Consider the following 17,228-nt stretch of genomic DNA (forward strand, 5'->3'; position numbering starts at 1 on the left):
ACTTGCTGTGCTTGTCCAGCACCACACTTTTTGACATTGACATGAAACCTTTGTCAATTAGGAGAAAGTGAGGAACTGCAGATGCTGGAGATCAGAGCCAAGAGTGTGGTGCTTGTAAAGCATAGCTGGGCAGGTTGCATCCAAGGAGCAGGAGAATCGATGTTTCGGGCATAAGCTCTTCATCAGGAATAGTTTCATAGTCATCATTAGACTCTTATTTCTCCGTTATTATTGAATTTAAATCCCACCATCTGCCTTGGTGGGATTTGAATGCAGGTTACAAGAACATTAGCTGGATCTCTGGATTAATAGTCTAGCAATAATACTACTATGCTATCATCTACCATGTGAAATAGAATTTATCCAAGGTTGTTCAGGGACGTAATAGTGGAAACTGTGAAGCCTCTTCTAATAATCCTTGGATATTGGTGCGAGAGGACTGAAGGAGTGCCAAAGTTACATCTAATTTATATTTTAAAAAAATGATTGAAACAGGCAATTACAGACAGGTCAGCTTAAATCGATTGGGAAACGAGATATTTGGAAGTGGGTCAGGAACCCATTTGTTTCAGCAGGGGAACTGATTTCTGCAGGACCTCACTGGATACTGGCCTCAAAGTACACAAACAGCCTTTTTACCATCACCTCTGTCTTCAGCCATTTAACCAAGTTTGGATCCTACTTGCCAAGTTATCTGAAGTCCCATGTGCTTTATCTTTTTTTTAATCAGTTTTCCATGTGAGACCTTGTCAAAAGCTTTTCTGAATTCCATATCAACACATCAATTGTACAACCTTCAGCTATACACCTGGTCACCTCTTTGAGACATTCAGATAAGTTTGTTAGGCATGACTGCCCTCTGAAAAAGCCATGCTGATTATCCCTGGGGTGGCATAGTGGCTAGCACTGCTGCCTCACAGAACCAGGGACCCTGGTTCAATTCCAGCCTTGGGTGACTGTCTGTGTGGAGTTTGCACATTCTCCCTCTGTCTGTGCGGGTTTCCTCCGGGTGCTCCGGTTTCCTCCCACAATCCAAAGGTGAATTGACTGTGCTAAAGTGCCATGTTAGGAGTAAGTGTAGGGTGGGTCACTGTTTGGAGGGCCAGTGTGGACTTGTTGGGCAGAAGGGCCTGTTTTCGTACTGTAGGGAATCTAATCTAAACTTTGCCTTTCCAAGTAGGTATTAATTTTCTCTAATTGTTTCCCTCCCACTGATGTCAGACCACTGGTCTGTAGTTCCCTGATTTATCTCTACCACCCTTTTTGAAAGATGGAAACACATTAGCTGTCATCGAGTCATTTGGCTTATCCCCTGAGGCCCTTATAATTTCCTCACTCATCCTCCACATCACCCAGGAATATAACTCATCTGGACCTGGAGATTTATCCACTTTTCACACCGCTAAAATCTCCAATACTTCCTCAATTCCTATGTCAAACTGCTCAAAAACCTCAGTCCTTCTTCCAGAATTCTGTACCCCAACACGTTCCTTCTCCAAGGTGAAGACGGTTTTGAAAACTTTGTTTAGACCCCTACCAATGTTCTCTGACTCCACACACACATTGTACTCTTGGACCCTAATGGGACACGCTGCTTCCTTGGTTATCCTCCTTCCCATGATATACTTAGAATATTTTAGGATTCTCCTTAATCTCACCCACCAGTGTTTTTTTTCATGCTCCACTTTGCTCTCCTAATTGTTTTCTTAAGTTCTGCACTTACTTCACAAAGGCATCCATTGATTGATTCCCTTAAAGCCCTTTTTTCCCTTCTTATTCAGTCTTGAATATTCCGAGACATCCAGAGGTCTTTGGGCTTGTTGCTCCTACATTTCACCTTAAAGGGAACATATTGGGCCTGTCCTCTCGCCAGTTCCATTTTTAATGCACCTTCACTGTTCTGATGAAGAGATACCGTGAAGTAGCTATTCCAAGTCTACTGTGGCCAGATCCATCCTTATTTTAATAAAATCTGACTGCCTAATCTAAATTCCATTTTTTTGCGGACCATCTTTTTCCTTTTTCGTCACAAATTTAAAACATATCGTGTTGTGGTCACTATCACTAAAATGAACCCAGGTCCAGCTTCATTCACCAGCGTGTACCATCCCTTGATGGACTTTCTACATAGAATCGTAGAATCCCTACAGTGTGGAGACAGGCCCTTCGGCCCAACAAGTCCATGCAGACCAGATATCCTAAATAAGTCTAGTCCTATTTGCCAGCACTTGGCGCACATCCCTCTAAACCCTTCCTATTCATGTGCCCATCCATATGCCTTTTAAAAATTGTAATTGTACCAGCCTCCACCACTTCCTCTGGCAGCTCATTCCATACACGCACCACTATTTGCATAAAAAAGTTGCCCCTTAGACCCCTTTTATACCTTCCCCGTCTCACCCTAAACCTATGCCCTCTAGTTCTGGACTCCCCGACCCCATGGAAAATACCTTGTCTATTTACCCTATCTATGCCCCTCATGATTTTATAAATCGTGCCCTTAACCCATCTGTATTATCTATAATTCTGGTAGCATTAAGGTAGAGGCCATCCAGCGTCACCTAACTCTCCTGAAATTCCTCTTGCTGAACTCCCTGTACCTTAGTTCCTTTACTAAAGTAGACCATGTCCCTATTGCACTCTCTACTGTGTGGCAGGAGCCTTACAAGTGTCGGTATTGTGTAGGAGAAAGTGAGGACTGTAGATGCTGGAGATCAGAGTCGAGAGTTACTGTGTACTTGTGCCACTTGTAGCATGTTACAAGTGTTATAGGAGACAGACAAAAAAGTGGGGTTGAGACCACAACCAAATCGTGCACAGAGTCATAGAGTCACAAAGATATACAACATGGAATCAGACCCTTTGGTCTAATTCATCCATGCATACTAGATATCCTAAATTAATCAAGTCCCATTTGGCAGCACCCGGCCCATATCCTTCTAAACCCTTCCTATTCATATACCCATCCTGTTGCCTTTTAAATGTTGGGTTGGACCAGCCTCCACCACATCCTCTGGCAGCTCACGCACCACCCTCTGTGTGAAAAAGTTGCTCCTTAGGCCCCTTTTTAAATCTTCCCCTCTCACCCTAAACCTATGCCCTTTGGAGTTGGATGAATTTTGGATTCCCTTTCTCTGGGAAAAATACCTTGACTATCCATGCCTCTCATGATTTTATAAACCTCTGTGAGGTCACCTCTCAGCCACCGACACTCCACGGAAAATAGCCCCAGCCTTTTCGGCCTCTCCCTATAGTTCAAGCCCTCCAATCCCAGCAACATTCTTATAATTCTTTTCTGAACGCTTTCAAGCTCCACAACATCTTTCCTATAGCAGGGAGGTCAGAGCTTATTGCATGACAGAGCAGGCACTGTGGGGCTCAGTGGCCTATCCTAGCTGTGCCTATGTCCTAAATGTCATTGTTTGGATCAGGGTTTTAATGAGGGCAGGAGCTATGTGATCCTGGCAAAACCTAAACTTAACATTAATTATCAGGCTATCACTGAGCAAGTGCAGTAGATCGCACAGTTGGCTGGCTGGGTTAGATTTGTGCTACTTTTCGTAGACAGAATATACCTGGGCAATTTTCCACCTTGCTGATCAATGAGTGTTGTGACTGTAGTGGAACAGCTTGGCTTGGGGCATGAGTTGTTCCAGAGCAATGATCTTCAGTATTTTTGTTGACATGTTGTTTTCAGTATCCAGTGCATTCAGTCATTTCTTGTTATCGCGAGGACTGAATTGAATCAATCAAATAGAGGCTAGTCTCTATGATGCTGGGGACCTCTGGAGGAGGCTAACATGGAACATCTCAACACTTCTGTCTGAAGATAGTTACATAGGATTCAGCCTTCTCCTCCATTATTGAGACTAGAAATATGTGGAGCCTTCTCCTCCATAATGGAATAACTACAGAGCTGAGATCTGACCTGTTGGTTATAGAATTGCTTAACTGTCTGTGGAATACTCTTTATGCTCTTTGGCATGTAAGTAGACTTGTAGCTTCACCAAGTTGACACCTCTGTTTTAGGTATGCTCCTAGTAAGCCTTCCTGCAATCTTGAGGAGCTTCTGGACAATATCAATAATTTCTACCAATACTACACTAGGGTACTGCATAGTGTTGGATTGCCAGAGCACTTTCAGATGGAGACTTTAATCAAAGCAGAATCTGACTCATTATATCTCATCCAACATCCTGGATCGACATGACTAGGGTAGGAATAGGTCCAGTCAAAGGTAGTAGTGGGAAGTTGTGCGTGGAGGCTGAAGAGATTGGAGAGATACTAAATGAATACTTTTCGTCAGTATTCACTCAGGAACAGGACATTGTTGCCAATGTGAATATTGAGTCACAATTAATTAGAATGGATGGCTTTGAGGTATGTAGGGAAGAGGTGTTGGAAATTCTGGAAAGGGTGAAAAATAGATAAGTCCCCTGGGCCTGATGGCATTTATCCTAGGATTCTCTGGAAAGCAAGGGAGGAGATTGCAGAGCTTTTGGCCTTGATTTTTATGTCCTCGTTGTCTACAGGAATAGTGCCAGATGACTGGAGGATAGGAAATGTGATTCCCTTGTTCAAGAAGGGGAGTAGGGATAACCCTAGTAACTATAGGCCGGTGAGTCTCACTTCTGTTGTAGGCAAAGTCATAGAGAGAATTGTAAGGGATAGGATTTATGAACATCTGGATAGGAATAATGTGATCAAGGATAGTCAGCATGGTTTTGTGAAGGGCAGGTCGTGCCTCACAAACCTTATTGAATTCTTTGAGAAGGTAACTAAGGAGGTGGACGAGGGTAAAGCGGTAGATGTGGTGTACATGGATTTTAGTAAGGTGCTTGATAAGGTTCCCCATGGTAGGCTACTGCAAAAAATACGGAGGTATGGCATTGAGGGTGCGTTAGAGGTTTGGATTAGGAATTGGCTGGCTGGAAGAAGACAGAGGGTAGTAGTTGATGGTAAAGGTTCATCTTGGAGTGCAGTTACTAGCGGTGTTCCGCAAGGATCTGTTTTGGGACCATTGCTGTTTGTCATTTTTATAAATGACCTGGAGGAGGGGCTAGAAGGTTGGGTGAGCAAGTTTGCGGATGATACGAAAGTCGGTGGAGTTGTTGACAGTGAGGAAGGATGTGGCAGGTTACAGCGGGATATAGATAAGCTGCAGAGCTGGGCAGAAAGGTGGCAAATGGAGTTCAATGTAGGTAAGTGTAAAGTGATTCACTTTGGTAAGAGTAACAAGAAGATGGGGTACTGGGCTAATGTTCAGATACTTGGTAGTGTGGATGAGCAGAGGGATCTCGGTGTCCATGTACACAGATCTCTGAAAGTTGCCACCCAGGTAAATAGTGCTGTGAAGAAGGCATATGGCGTACTGGCTTTTATTGGTAGAGGAATTGAGTTCTGGAGTCCTGAGGTCATGTTGCAGTTGTATAAGACTCTGGTGCGGCCGCATCTGGAGTATTGTGTGCAGTTTTGGTCGCCATACTATAGAAAGGATGTGGAGGCACTGGAACGGGTGCAGAGGAGGTTTACCAGGATGTTGCCTGGTATGGTAGGAAGATCGTATGAGGAAAGGCTGAGGCACTTGGGGCTGTTTTCATTGGAGAAAAGAAGGTTTAGGGGTGACTTGATAGAGGTGTACAAGATGATTAGGGGTTTAGATAAGGTTGGCAATGAGAACCTTTTTCCACGTATGGAGTCAGTTATTACGAGGGGGCATAGCTTTAAATTAAGGGGAGGTAGGTATAAGACAGATGTTAGGGGTAGATTCTTTACTCAGCGAGTCGTGAGTTCATGGAATGCCCTGCCAGTAACAGTGGTGGACTCTCCCTCTTTATGGGCATTTAAACGGGCATTGGATAGGCATATGGAGGATAGTGGGCTAGTGTAGGTTAGGTGGGCTTGAGTTGGCGCAACATCGAGGGCCGAAGGGCCTGTACTGCACTGTATTTTTCTATGTTCGATGTTCTATGACAATTTGGTCAGTCATCTACACTTGCTATTTGTGGTGCGTTACTTTCTACAATTTGTTTGACATATTTGCCTATGCAACGGTGACTTCATTTCAGAAATAATTAATTTGTTGCACTCTGCACTTGAGGATGTGATACAGCAATGTGTAAATCTAAGATCTTTATTTAGCAACTCCCAGTGGCAGTACAAAACCTTCTCGATTAGCCAGATAATTGATGCTATATTTGCATACATTGGAAAGATTCAATACTATGCCTAAATAAATCAGGTAGCACAAGCTGGAGGAGGGTTTGAAATAGAGTACGTAGCCATATACCAGATTATGTGTAATTAGATTAGATTCCCTACAGTGTGGAAACAGGCCCTTCGGCCCAACAAGTCCACACCGACCCTCTGAGGAGTAACCCACCCAGACCCATTTCCCTCTGATTAAAGCACCTAACACTACGGGCAATTTAGCATGGCCACTTCACCTGATCTGCACATCTTTGGACCGTGGGAGGAAACCAGAGCACCCGGAGGAAACCCACGCAGACACGGGGAGAATGTGCAATAGGGCTGCGCGTAATGTCTACTTGACTGCAAGATTTGACTCATACAGTTAACAATATTAACACTTACTGTTATGTAATTAACACTCATCAGAGATTTAATTGCGTAATGATATTGTCCTGAACTTCCTCAAGATTGCAGGAACGCTTACTAGGAGCAGCATCAGGCATACCTCAAACAGAGGTGTCAACAATTACACTTTGCATTTTCCCCTCGGGAGAAGTCACAGACAATTTCCAAGCAATCTTTCTCCAGATAACTCTAAGTCACCAGAAAGTAGAAGTAGTTCTGCAATATTCATTTAATATAATTATTTTTCTCAAGCTGAGGTAGTAGCCCAAATCAACTTCCCTGCCAGTTAACTTACCCTGCGTAGGAATACCTCAGTTTGATTAGGGACCTCTACCTAGAAGGCATATTAAAGTCAGAAATGCTCATGTGTGAAGGATTGTTGGTGCTGAACAATCATTTAGTTTAAGAAAACAAAATTTTAAGGAAGAACTCTCTCCAACTGGGAGGTCTCCATGTTTGGCCCAATATCTGCTGCTTGGCAAAGTGCCAAAAATGACAATATTCGAATTTGAGTATTGCATTACTGTTCATTCTCATTTATTTACCGAAGTTTATGCTTTTCTTACATTTGCTGCATAACCTTTCCAGTGATTTTACAGGCTCTGTGCTTCGAATTGATGTAGATACTGCCACCTGCAATGCTCCTTATGCTATACCCAGAAGCAATCCCTACTTTAACAGCACCAATCAACCACCAGAAATATTTGCACATGGACTTCATAATCCAGGGAGGTAAGCGTGCTTAAAGATACCATAGATCAACTCAAAAGTCACAGTTATTCAAACAGAAGCATCAGTTCTTTGCTTTATTGGTTACAAAGTCAAGTGTCAATTGACACAAATTCCTCAACGCTCATAAAACAAAAGGATAGATAAAAAAAGGTTCAATTAAAAGGTAGCATGTTATTTATGATTTTATATATTTATTGACTTCTTGATCCAAACATAGGAAGAGTTCTACTGAGGAAGCGGATATGTGGACATCAGAATTATAAACTAATAAACATTAGAAACATTAGAGCTATAAGAAACTGTGAATATATTCTATAGTTTGATATATGGTTCTTTAATTTTACTTCGACTGGAGTAGGTTGAAGTAAGCATTCAATGCATTTAGATGTGTCCCTTGAACCATGATAAAAACATCACCAAAGGATTGCCGTGCCATGAACAACTTATTCTTTTGACAATAGATAGATAATTTGTTTTAAGACTGTTTTTGCATTAATCGCATGGATGTGCCTGCAAAAGTCAAGTTCTTAATGTTGGCATCTGTCTGGAGCTCACTCTGAATGCTAAGTGGTAACTGGTATCCAGGTTTTGTCCAATGTGGGCAAATTGTCTTCAAGATTATGAAAGCAGCCTTGAAATTTAAAGCAGTCGTACCTGAGTTGCCCAATACTTCACCATAACTGCCCTAAGGTTTGTCTGCTTTCTGGAAGTAAACAAAACTTGGACCTGTGGGATGTCAGTGTCTGGATCCATGTAGGCTTTTTAGAAGAATGAATCCAGGAGGAAGGGAGAAATAAAGAAAATACTGATACATTTTGTTTTTATGTTTTAACTGGTTTAAGAGATCCTAGGTTACTTGATGAATTAGAGATGGACATGCATTCCCGAAAGTATTTACCTTACTAGTTGTGAACCTTGCGTAACTTCAGGGGCTGCATTTTCTCAAAGATCAGGATCTGAATCAGGCACGTGTGCAATTAAATGCTTGTTTATAGCAATCATTTTAAGGCGGGGCGTAAGAGAGAAAGAGAGTTGAAGAGGTCTGGGGCATCCACCGCAGAAGAACTCTGTGACTGTCAGCATGATTACTGATAGCAGGGCGAATGCCCTACCAATAGGTTTGGGTGCTGCTGCAGCAGAGAGTACAAGGGCACCTGAAGATGGAGATGAGATACCTACTGAGTATTGAAAATTAACAAAGGTCTACTGTTGTGTAGATGATCAGGTTGCAGGAGAGCCCTTTCACTGGAACATTCTGTACTGTCTTCATACACACTGGACCATGAAGAGGAGGGACTGATGGCATTCTGGATTGTTTCTATTTCTGTTCGGCTTCATATTCATTGAAGCAGGGGGGAGGCCAGTCTGATCTCAAGAAATTGCCACTGGCCCCAAGAATTGCCTCAAAATGGTGCCTGTCTTGATGGGGAATTTTGTCAACTTCCTTGGCAGCCCCTTGAAAACTCGCTGAAAGGCAGGCAAGTGTAATGGGGCCAATCCCGGTGCACAATTTACCCACTCGTATCAATAAAAGTCATCCAGGACAAAATTCATCTCACTCTTGCAAGGGCAGAAGTGAGTAGTGCTATGGAAGCCGAAGTCTTTACGATAGAGAGAATACCCAATCAAAAAATTGCATTTCCATTCAAACTACTGCAGAGCTTGTGAACAGTCTGACTTAATCTGAGGCACTGGATGTGGAAGGGTAGAACTAGCGCCAAGGGGTGTTGTGTTAGTTGAGGCAGCAATGCCTTCAGTCTTTCCAGTTTAGCTGGAGAATATCGCAGCTTATCCAGGATTGGATGGCAAATGATCAGTTTGACAACGCAGCAACAGTGGCAAGGTTAACCCCTATAGTTGAAGAATGGCTCTTTTGGTGAATTGTGGAGACTTGCTGCAACTCTTTACCAACAACAAGCAATGCCTTTAAAAGAGGAGGAAAGCAAACCAAACTGAGTTGATGAGAAAAGGGCAGTGCTGGCTTAGGGGAAAGCTTCAGTGCTTGATGAGGTTGACAGAATGGTGAACGTTATGTTCTTTGTGTTGAGATTTAACCAAACGCTTTGTATTTAAAATTAAGTTCTCCATTGCCTTTCAGCTTTCTTAGATTGGATATAAAGGAGAAGATGTCTTTTTGAACTAAATACATTCATGCATTCTAACACATCCAACACCTTCTCTACTGTGATATGGACTGTCCCCACGATATCACCACTAACTTCCCCAGGTTCGCAAGTCTTCATGTCTTTCTCCACGGTAAACACAGAGGAGAAATATTAATTGAGGACCTCGCCCATCTCGTGCGATTCCACACACACATATCCATTTTGGACCTTGACCAGTCCTATTCTCTGTCTAGTAATTCTTTTTCTTTCAATATACTTAAAGAACCTCTTTGGATTCACTCTAATCTTCTCAGCCAAGGCTATCGCATGCCACCTTCTGATTTCCATCTGCAGTAAACTCCTGTATACCTCCAGGGATTCCCTTGATCCCAGCTGCCTGTACCTTAGCCATCCCACCATTTTTCTGGTCAAAGCCTCAATGTCTCTTATCATCCAGAGTTCCCTATTTCTGCCAACCTTGCCCCTCACCTTCAGAGGAACATATATACCTTAAAGTCTAGATATCTTGCTTTAAAAGTCTCCCACTTGCCAGAGGTCCCTTTGCCTGCAGTCAATCCTGCGAGCTCATCAAAATTCACCCTGCCCCAGTTTAGAACTTGAACCTGTGGACAGTTTCGTCCCTCCTCCATAACTATTTTAAAATTAATAGAACTATGGTTACTGGGGCCAAAGTGCTCCCCCATTGTCACCTCAGTCATCTGTCTGCCCTATTTCCCAAGAGTCAGTTAAGATTTGAGAGCAGGGTTGTAGACGTAGTCTCTCTGGATTTCAGTAAGGCTTTTGATAAGGTTCCACAATATAGGCTGCTGTGGGAGGTTAGATTGCGTGGATTCCACAGAGAGCTGACAAATTGGATGCACATTGGCTTGATGGTAGGAAGCAGAGGGTAATAGTGGAAGGATGCTTGTTGGACTGGAGGCCTGTGACTAGTGGAGTGTCTCAGGGATCAGTGTTGGACACATTGCTGTTTGTTATCTATATCAGTGATCTGGATGAAAAGGTACAAGGAATGATTAGTAAGTTGCAGATGACACTAAAATAGGTAGTATCATGGACAGTGAGGAAGGTTATCAGAAATTGCAGCAGGACCTTGATCAGCTGGGGAAGTAGGCCAAGAAATGGCAAATGGAGTTTAGTATAAATAAGTGTGAGGTCTTACATTTTGGAAAATCAAATCGAACTAGGAGCTTCCTGGTAAATAGTAGGACCCTAAGAAGTGTCGTGGAACAGAGGGACCTTGGAGTCCAGGTGCATGGTTCTCTGAAAGTGGAGTCCCAGGAAGACAGGGCAGTGAAGAAGGCTTTTGGCACACTGGCCTTCATCAGTCAGGGCACTGAGTAAAGAAGTTGGGAAGTTTTGTTGCATTTGTACAGTACATTGGTGAGGCTGCACTTGGAGTATTGTGTTCAGTTTTGGTCACCTTGCTATAGGAAGGATGTTATTAAACTGGAAAGAGTACAAAAGAAATTTACAGGGACGTTGCCAGCACTCAAGGGTCAGAATTATAAGGAGTTGTTGGACAAGCTAGGATTTTTTTTCTTTAGAGTGTAGGAGACTGAGGGGGGGATCTTATAGAAGTGTATAAGATTATGAGAGGCATGGTTAGGGTGAATGCAGTCAGTTTTTTTTTTCCCAGGGTTCGGGAATCGAGGGCTAGAGGGCATCAATTTAACACCTATGAAATGAGCTGAGGTGGATACATTAACAACATTCAAAAGCATTTGGACAAATACATGGATAAGAAAGATTTAGAAGGATATGGGTCAAGTGCAGGAAATGGGATTAACATTGATGGATATTTTGGTTGGCATGGACCAGTTTAGGCCAAAAGGCCTGTCTCTATGGTGTAGGACTCTATGACCCTAAATAGGATTGTAATTCACCATGAATAGTTTCTGGTAGTCAGCTTGATGTTATTTCTGTCATTCCCTGTTCCTAGAATGAGTTCTACCTGAAGAAAGTTTTCATTTTCATCATATTTTTGAGCTGAAAACAATCTTCAAAGATGTCCATGTAATGTCAGAAAAGGAAATGGGCTAGCTAAGTGGCTTCATTCTTCAAAAAAAGAACTGTTGTTTTCTCCGGTTCAACCATAGAGTGTGTCTTGCATTGCTAGAGTTTTAACAAATTGGGGCATACATATTATTTTCCAATAGTTTCAACATAAAATGGAACTTTCTCTTCAGAAGTCCTAAGTTGGTTGGCTAGAACAGTTCAACCCTCATCAAGACTAATAAGTGCCATTCTGAAGTTTCATGTCAGTGACCAGAGAACACACATATCCATGACAGACTGGTGTCAGAACTCCTGCAGCTCTGCACCTTGGCACAGTGCAGCCTGAGGGAATTTCTTAATTTGGGGAAACAGGTTGTCATAAAATGTCTAAAAAATTTTAGGAGAAATGATAATGCTTCTAAAGAGAAGAAAATTGTGACCAGTACTGCAATGTTGAATTACTAAATTACACCAGGGTTGATTTTATTTTAATAATTTGGGATGCCACTACTAAAACAATTTGCAGGGTACATCGATATTCCTTTCTCCATTAACTTATTTAATAATGTATTGACTTGTTTAGGTGTACAGTGGATCAACATCTCACAGGCTCTAATGGCAATCTGACCATTCTGTGTTCAGAGTCAAATATTTGGAATAAGTCATCAGGAAGGATAATCAAAATAACAAGGGGAAAGGATTATGGTAATTATGAAACTCAAAATATGCTTGTTGGTGCATACATTGTTGTTTTGAGTAGCTACACCAATAAGTATGGCATGGTTTAAAATTACTAAAAAGGCTTTATTGGTGTTACTACTAACTCACAGTTGTATTATCCTTACAACAGTATCCCACGTAAAAGTAAAGCAAATATTTTCTTAATCTATTACATAGAGCTGACATTTCCTGTAATAAATTAATGATCAGATTGCTTTTTCTGAAGAAACAGAACCTCCAGCAGTTGAATACAAATCTTCTAGTCGCAACCCTTTAGTAGGTGGCTTTATCTACAGAGGATGTCAGTCAAGAAGGCTTTTTGGAAACTATATCTTCGGGGATCGAAATGGGTATGTTTTCAAATTTTCCATATAATTAACAAATCAATCATTTTGTGCTTCTTTGCCAATGTGTTATATGCTTACAAAGATGAAAAAAAATCAAAATTTTAGTTAAGTTTTCTGAAGCTTCTCTACAACAAATTTGTACGTCATAAACAAAATCTTGGATTTGAGGCTGTGAACACAAACTCACTGGATTTATACGAGCAGATAATATAGACCACTTCACTGCATTGCCTTTTCAACACGATCAGTTGGATTTTTACAAAAATAAATTTATCCAAAATTTTATTTAAAAATCCATATATTTTTAAATACTCACTAATTTGATGTAACTTACAAAATATAAAAACTGCTTCGAATTGGGAAATATGAATGAATTGTCTGAATTGATAATTAGTCTAGAAATTCCAATATTAATATGTTATTTAATTTTATACTGGATTCAATAATTCTTAATACCAAACTGCTGATTGTAATATTTATTCCACTCAAAGCCATGAATTGTAAGCTTTGATGCAGGTATTGTTAAATTGTTTGGTTTCTCTCGCTTGTAGGATCAGATTTTATTTTCTTTAGTCAAGCAACAAATTGTAAGCAATGCTAATAATGGTAAAATTATTGAAATAAGAAATCTAATTTTTTTTATTCATTATGGAATGTGAGTGTTGTTATCCTGATTACACTGGAGAGAGTGATGGTGAACTGCTTTCATTCTTGGGGCTTAAGGGCACCCACAGTGCTATTAGTAAGAAAATTCCAGAATTTTCACCCAGTTACAGTGAAATGGTGACATAATGCCAAGTCAGGATTATGTGGCAATTTGGAATGGACCGTGCACGCTGTAGTGATCCTGTGCATCTGCTGCCCATGATCACCTAGGTGGTAGAGGTTGCAGATTTTGTGAGGTGTTATTGGAGGAGCGGTGATGAATTATTACAGTGCATCTTGTAGATGGAACACAATGCTGTCATCGTTCATCAGTGGTGACAGGAGTGCATGCAGATGGAGTCGAATGGAGTGCCACTCAAGTGAACTGTTTTGTCCTGAATGGTGTCAAGCTTCTTGAGTGTTACTGGAGCTGAATTTATCCAGGCAAATGGAGAGTATTTCATCATACTCCTTGTAATTATGGACAGGCATTGGAAGATAGGAGGTGAATTACTTGCTGTGAAATTCCTAGCCTGTGAACTGCTCTTCGAGCCTTCTTATTTCTAGGGCTGGGCTAATTCAGTTTCAGGTCATTGGTCAACTCCATGATGTTCATAATGAGGGGACTCAGTGATGCTAATCCAATGGGAGATGTTTAGATTTATTGTTGTTGGAGATAGTTCCCTGGTACTTATGCGGCTTGATGTTACTGGCCACTTATCAGCCCAAGCCTGTATGTTGTCCAGATTTTGTTGCATATTAAGATAGACTATTTCAGCATCTGGGGTGTCACACTGGTGCTGAATGTGGCATAATCGTTAGCAAACATCCCCAATTCTGATGTGTGTTGGAGGGAAGGTCTTTGATGAAATAGCTGAAACAGATGGTCGTTTACCACAACCCTGAGGAACTTCTGAAGTGATGTACTGGAAATGAAATGATTGACCCAGCAACAACCATAATCACCTTCCTCTGCTAGGTTTGTCTCCAACCAATGTGTTTGAATTTTATACCCAATTTTAAGAGGGAAAAGAGTAGGTCAAAGATTATATTTATTTTAAAACTTAGAAAAAGGCAGCTATATGGAAAAAAAACTGAGTCTGGCTTATGTCAACTGGGATATTACAAGAGAGATCAGTAGAGATGGAGTAGCAGATAATTAAAGGGATGTTTCAGAATATTCAGAATAAATCCATTCCTATTATAAAGAAAAATTTTCAGAGGAAGACCAACCATCCATGGTTAACTAAATAAGTTAGAGAGTATCAAACTTAAGGAAAAAGCATATAATTGCACAAAGGTGAGCAGTAGGTCATATGACTGGTCAGAATACAGAGGAAGGCAGGGAATGACTCAAAGGTTAAGCAGAACAAATAAATGAGAGCATGAGAGGAAGCTAGCTAGAAATATAGAAACAGCACAAATTTCTCTAGGTATCTAAAAAGTGAAAGAAAGTAAAGTAAATGCTGGTCCTCTACAGGATGAAGAATGTGGAGTTAATAGTAAATAATAAAGACATGGTGGATGTAATGAATAAATATTTTACTTTGGTTTTCATGATAGAAGATACAAAAACTATCCCAGTAATAACTGTAAATCTAGGCATTGAAGGAAGAGAGGAACTTGGTGAAGTTGTAATCATGAGGGAAGCAATACTGAATAAACTGAAGGAGCTGTGGGTTGATAAGTCTCTAGATCCTGATGAATTTCATCTTAGAGTCTTAAAATAGGTGGCTGATGAGGTATTGATGTATTAGTGTTAATATTTCAAAGTTTATTAGATTCCGGAAAGATTCAATTGCAATGGAAGATAGCTAGTATACCCCTCCATTCAAGAAGGGAGGGAAGTAGAAAACAGGAAACTATGGGCCAGTTAGTCAGTTGTGGAGACGATATTAGAATCAATCATTAAGGAAGTAATAACTGGGTTCTTGGACAAACCCTAAGGTAATCAGGAACAGTCAGCATGATGTTGTGAAAAGAAAATGACAAATTTATTGGAATTCTTTGAATAAGTAACATGGTCCGTGGATAAAGGGGAGCTCGTTGGTGCATGTGCAGTTTTGCAGAAAACAGTTGACAAGGATTCACACAAGATTAATGCACAGTGTAAGAGGTCACAGTATAAAAGGTAACATATTAGCCCGATAGAAGATTGGTTGACTGACAGAAACAGTATATATAACTATCAAAGATTAGTTTTCACATTGACAAGATGTGACAAATAGGGCTCCGTGCTGGGTGCTCAACATTTTATAATTTATATCAATGGCTTAGACAAGGGAATGAAGACATGATGGCTAAAATTGCAGATGATAGGAAAGTGTGTTGTGAAGATGACATAAGAACGATCCAGACAGATATAATAGGTTAACTGAGTGGGTAAAAATCTGGCTTGGGGAGTACAATACAGCTAAATGCAAAGCTCTTCAAAATAAACAAAAGGGTGAAGTATTGTTTAAACTGAGAATAACTCCGGAATTTCAAAATGTCGAGGGATCCAGGTGTTGCATAAGTCACGAAAGGTTAGCATTTGGTACAGCTCATAATCAGGAAGGATAATGGGATGCTCGTCTTTACTATAAGAGGGATTGAACATAAAAGTAGCCATGCAATGCTTCAGTTATCCAGACATTGATAAGACCATATCTCAAAAATAGTATGCAGTTTTGTTCTCTCTATTTAAGGGAGAATGTAAAAGAATGGAAATGATTAAGAGGAGTTTGCTAGATTGATACCCTTACTGAGCAGATTGTCTTATGACAAAATATTGGACAGGATGGACTTATTTTCACTACAGTTCAGGAGGGTAGGGGGTGATTTGATTAGAATTTAAAAGATCCTGAATAGTCTTGACAAAGTAGATGTGGAAAGGATATTTCCTTTTGTGAATGTGTCCAGAATTAGGGTATACTCTTAAAATTAGCAGTTGCCCCTTTGGGAAAGATAAAGGGAAGTCTGTTTCTTCATAGAGTTGTGCAACGTTGAAACTGTAGATCGTGGAGATGGAATTGTTGAATGTTTTTAAGGTGGAGGTAGATAGATTCTTGTTGGGCAAGAGAATTCAAGATTAATGGTAGAATGGAATTTGGAACACAATCTAATTCATGAAGGACTGAATGGTCTACTCTGCTCCTAATTTGTGTGTTATTCCTTTGCAAGTGGAAAGGACAATGCTATCAACAGCCCCTTCTACCACTTTGCCGATGATTAAAAGTAACTTGATGAACAGGAAATTGGCTGGATTGGATTTGTCCTGCTTTTTGTTCACAAGACATGCCTGGGCAATTTTCCACATTGTTGGTTAGAGGCAATGTTGTAGCTGGAACAGCTTGGATCATGCGGTTCTGCATGTTTTCTGTACTAATGTAGAATGTTGTCAGAGCCCATCGCTTTTGCAGTATCAAGCACCTTGAGCCATTCTCACTGTCATATGGAATGAATCAAATTGGTTGAAAACTGGCACCTGTGATACAACGGACGTCAGGAAGAGGCCAAGGTGAATCATCCACTCAGCCAACAATTTTTCAGAATGCTTCAGGCTTTTCAATTGATGTGCTGGGCCCCCCTTATTTAAGGAAATGGAGATATTTTGGAACCTCTTCCTAAAGAGGGTTCTTCAATTGACCACCACCATTCACGACTGGATGTGGCAGGACTGCAAAATTTAGAACTGATCTGGTGATTGTGGGATAATGTTTTGCTGTCTGTTGCATGCTGCTTCCATTTTGAGGTATGCAAGTAGTCCTGTGTTGTAGTTTCAGGATGGCACCTCATTTTTAAATATGCATGCTCCGTTAATGCTGCTCCAGGCATGCTGTCTTATCCTCTCATTGAATCTCCTGGCTTGTCAGGTATGGTAGATGAGTTCCACAATGAGGTGAGAGTTTGTGGTTGGATATAATTCTGCTGTTGCTGTGGCCACAACACCTTATAGATGCCTAGATTTCCGGTTCTAGACCTGTTTGAAGTCTGTCCTATTTTTAGCATAGTGTTAGTTCCACACAGCAGAATGGCAAGTATCCTCAATGTGAAGACAGGACTTTCTTTCCACAAGGATCGTGCA

At 40.9% G+C, this 17,228-nt stretch overlaps 1 protein-coding gene across 5 annotated transcripts in view; it reads left to right on the top strand.

The window, feature by feature from the left end:
• The window catches only part of hhip (hedgehog interacting protein), a 157,511-nt gene that overhangs the window by 54,817 nt on the left and 85,466 nt on the right, over nt 1-17,228 (top strand). For 4 of the 5 annotated variants that reach the window (XM_060827011.1, XM_060827010.1, XM_060827012.1 and 1 more), the window contains 3 exons: nt 7,186-7,329; nt 12,034-12,155; nt 12,397-12,520. In XM_060827011.1, the coding sequence (XP_060682994.1) occupies nt 7,186-7,329; nt 12,034-12,155; nt 12,397-12,520 (390 nt within the window). The remainder of the gene's footprint in view (nt 1-7,185; nt 7,330-12,033; nt 12,156-12,396; nt 12,521-17,228) is intronic. The other variant, XM_060827017.1, reaches the window with a different exon arrangement.

This window comes from Hemiscyllium ocellatum, chromosome 1, assembly GCF_020745735.1.
Source record: "Hemiscyllium ocellatum isolate sHemOce1 chromosome 1, sHemOce1.pat.X.cur, whole genome shotgun sequence".
Classification (NCBI taxonomy): Eukaryota; Metazoa; Chordata; class Chondrichthyes; order Orectolobiformes; family Hemiscylliidae; genus Hemiscyllium; species Hemiscyllium ocellatum.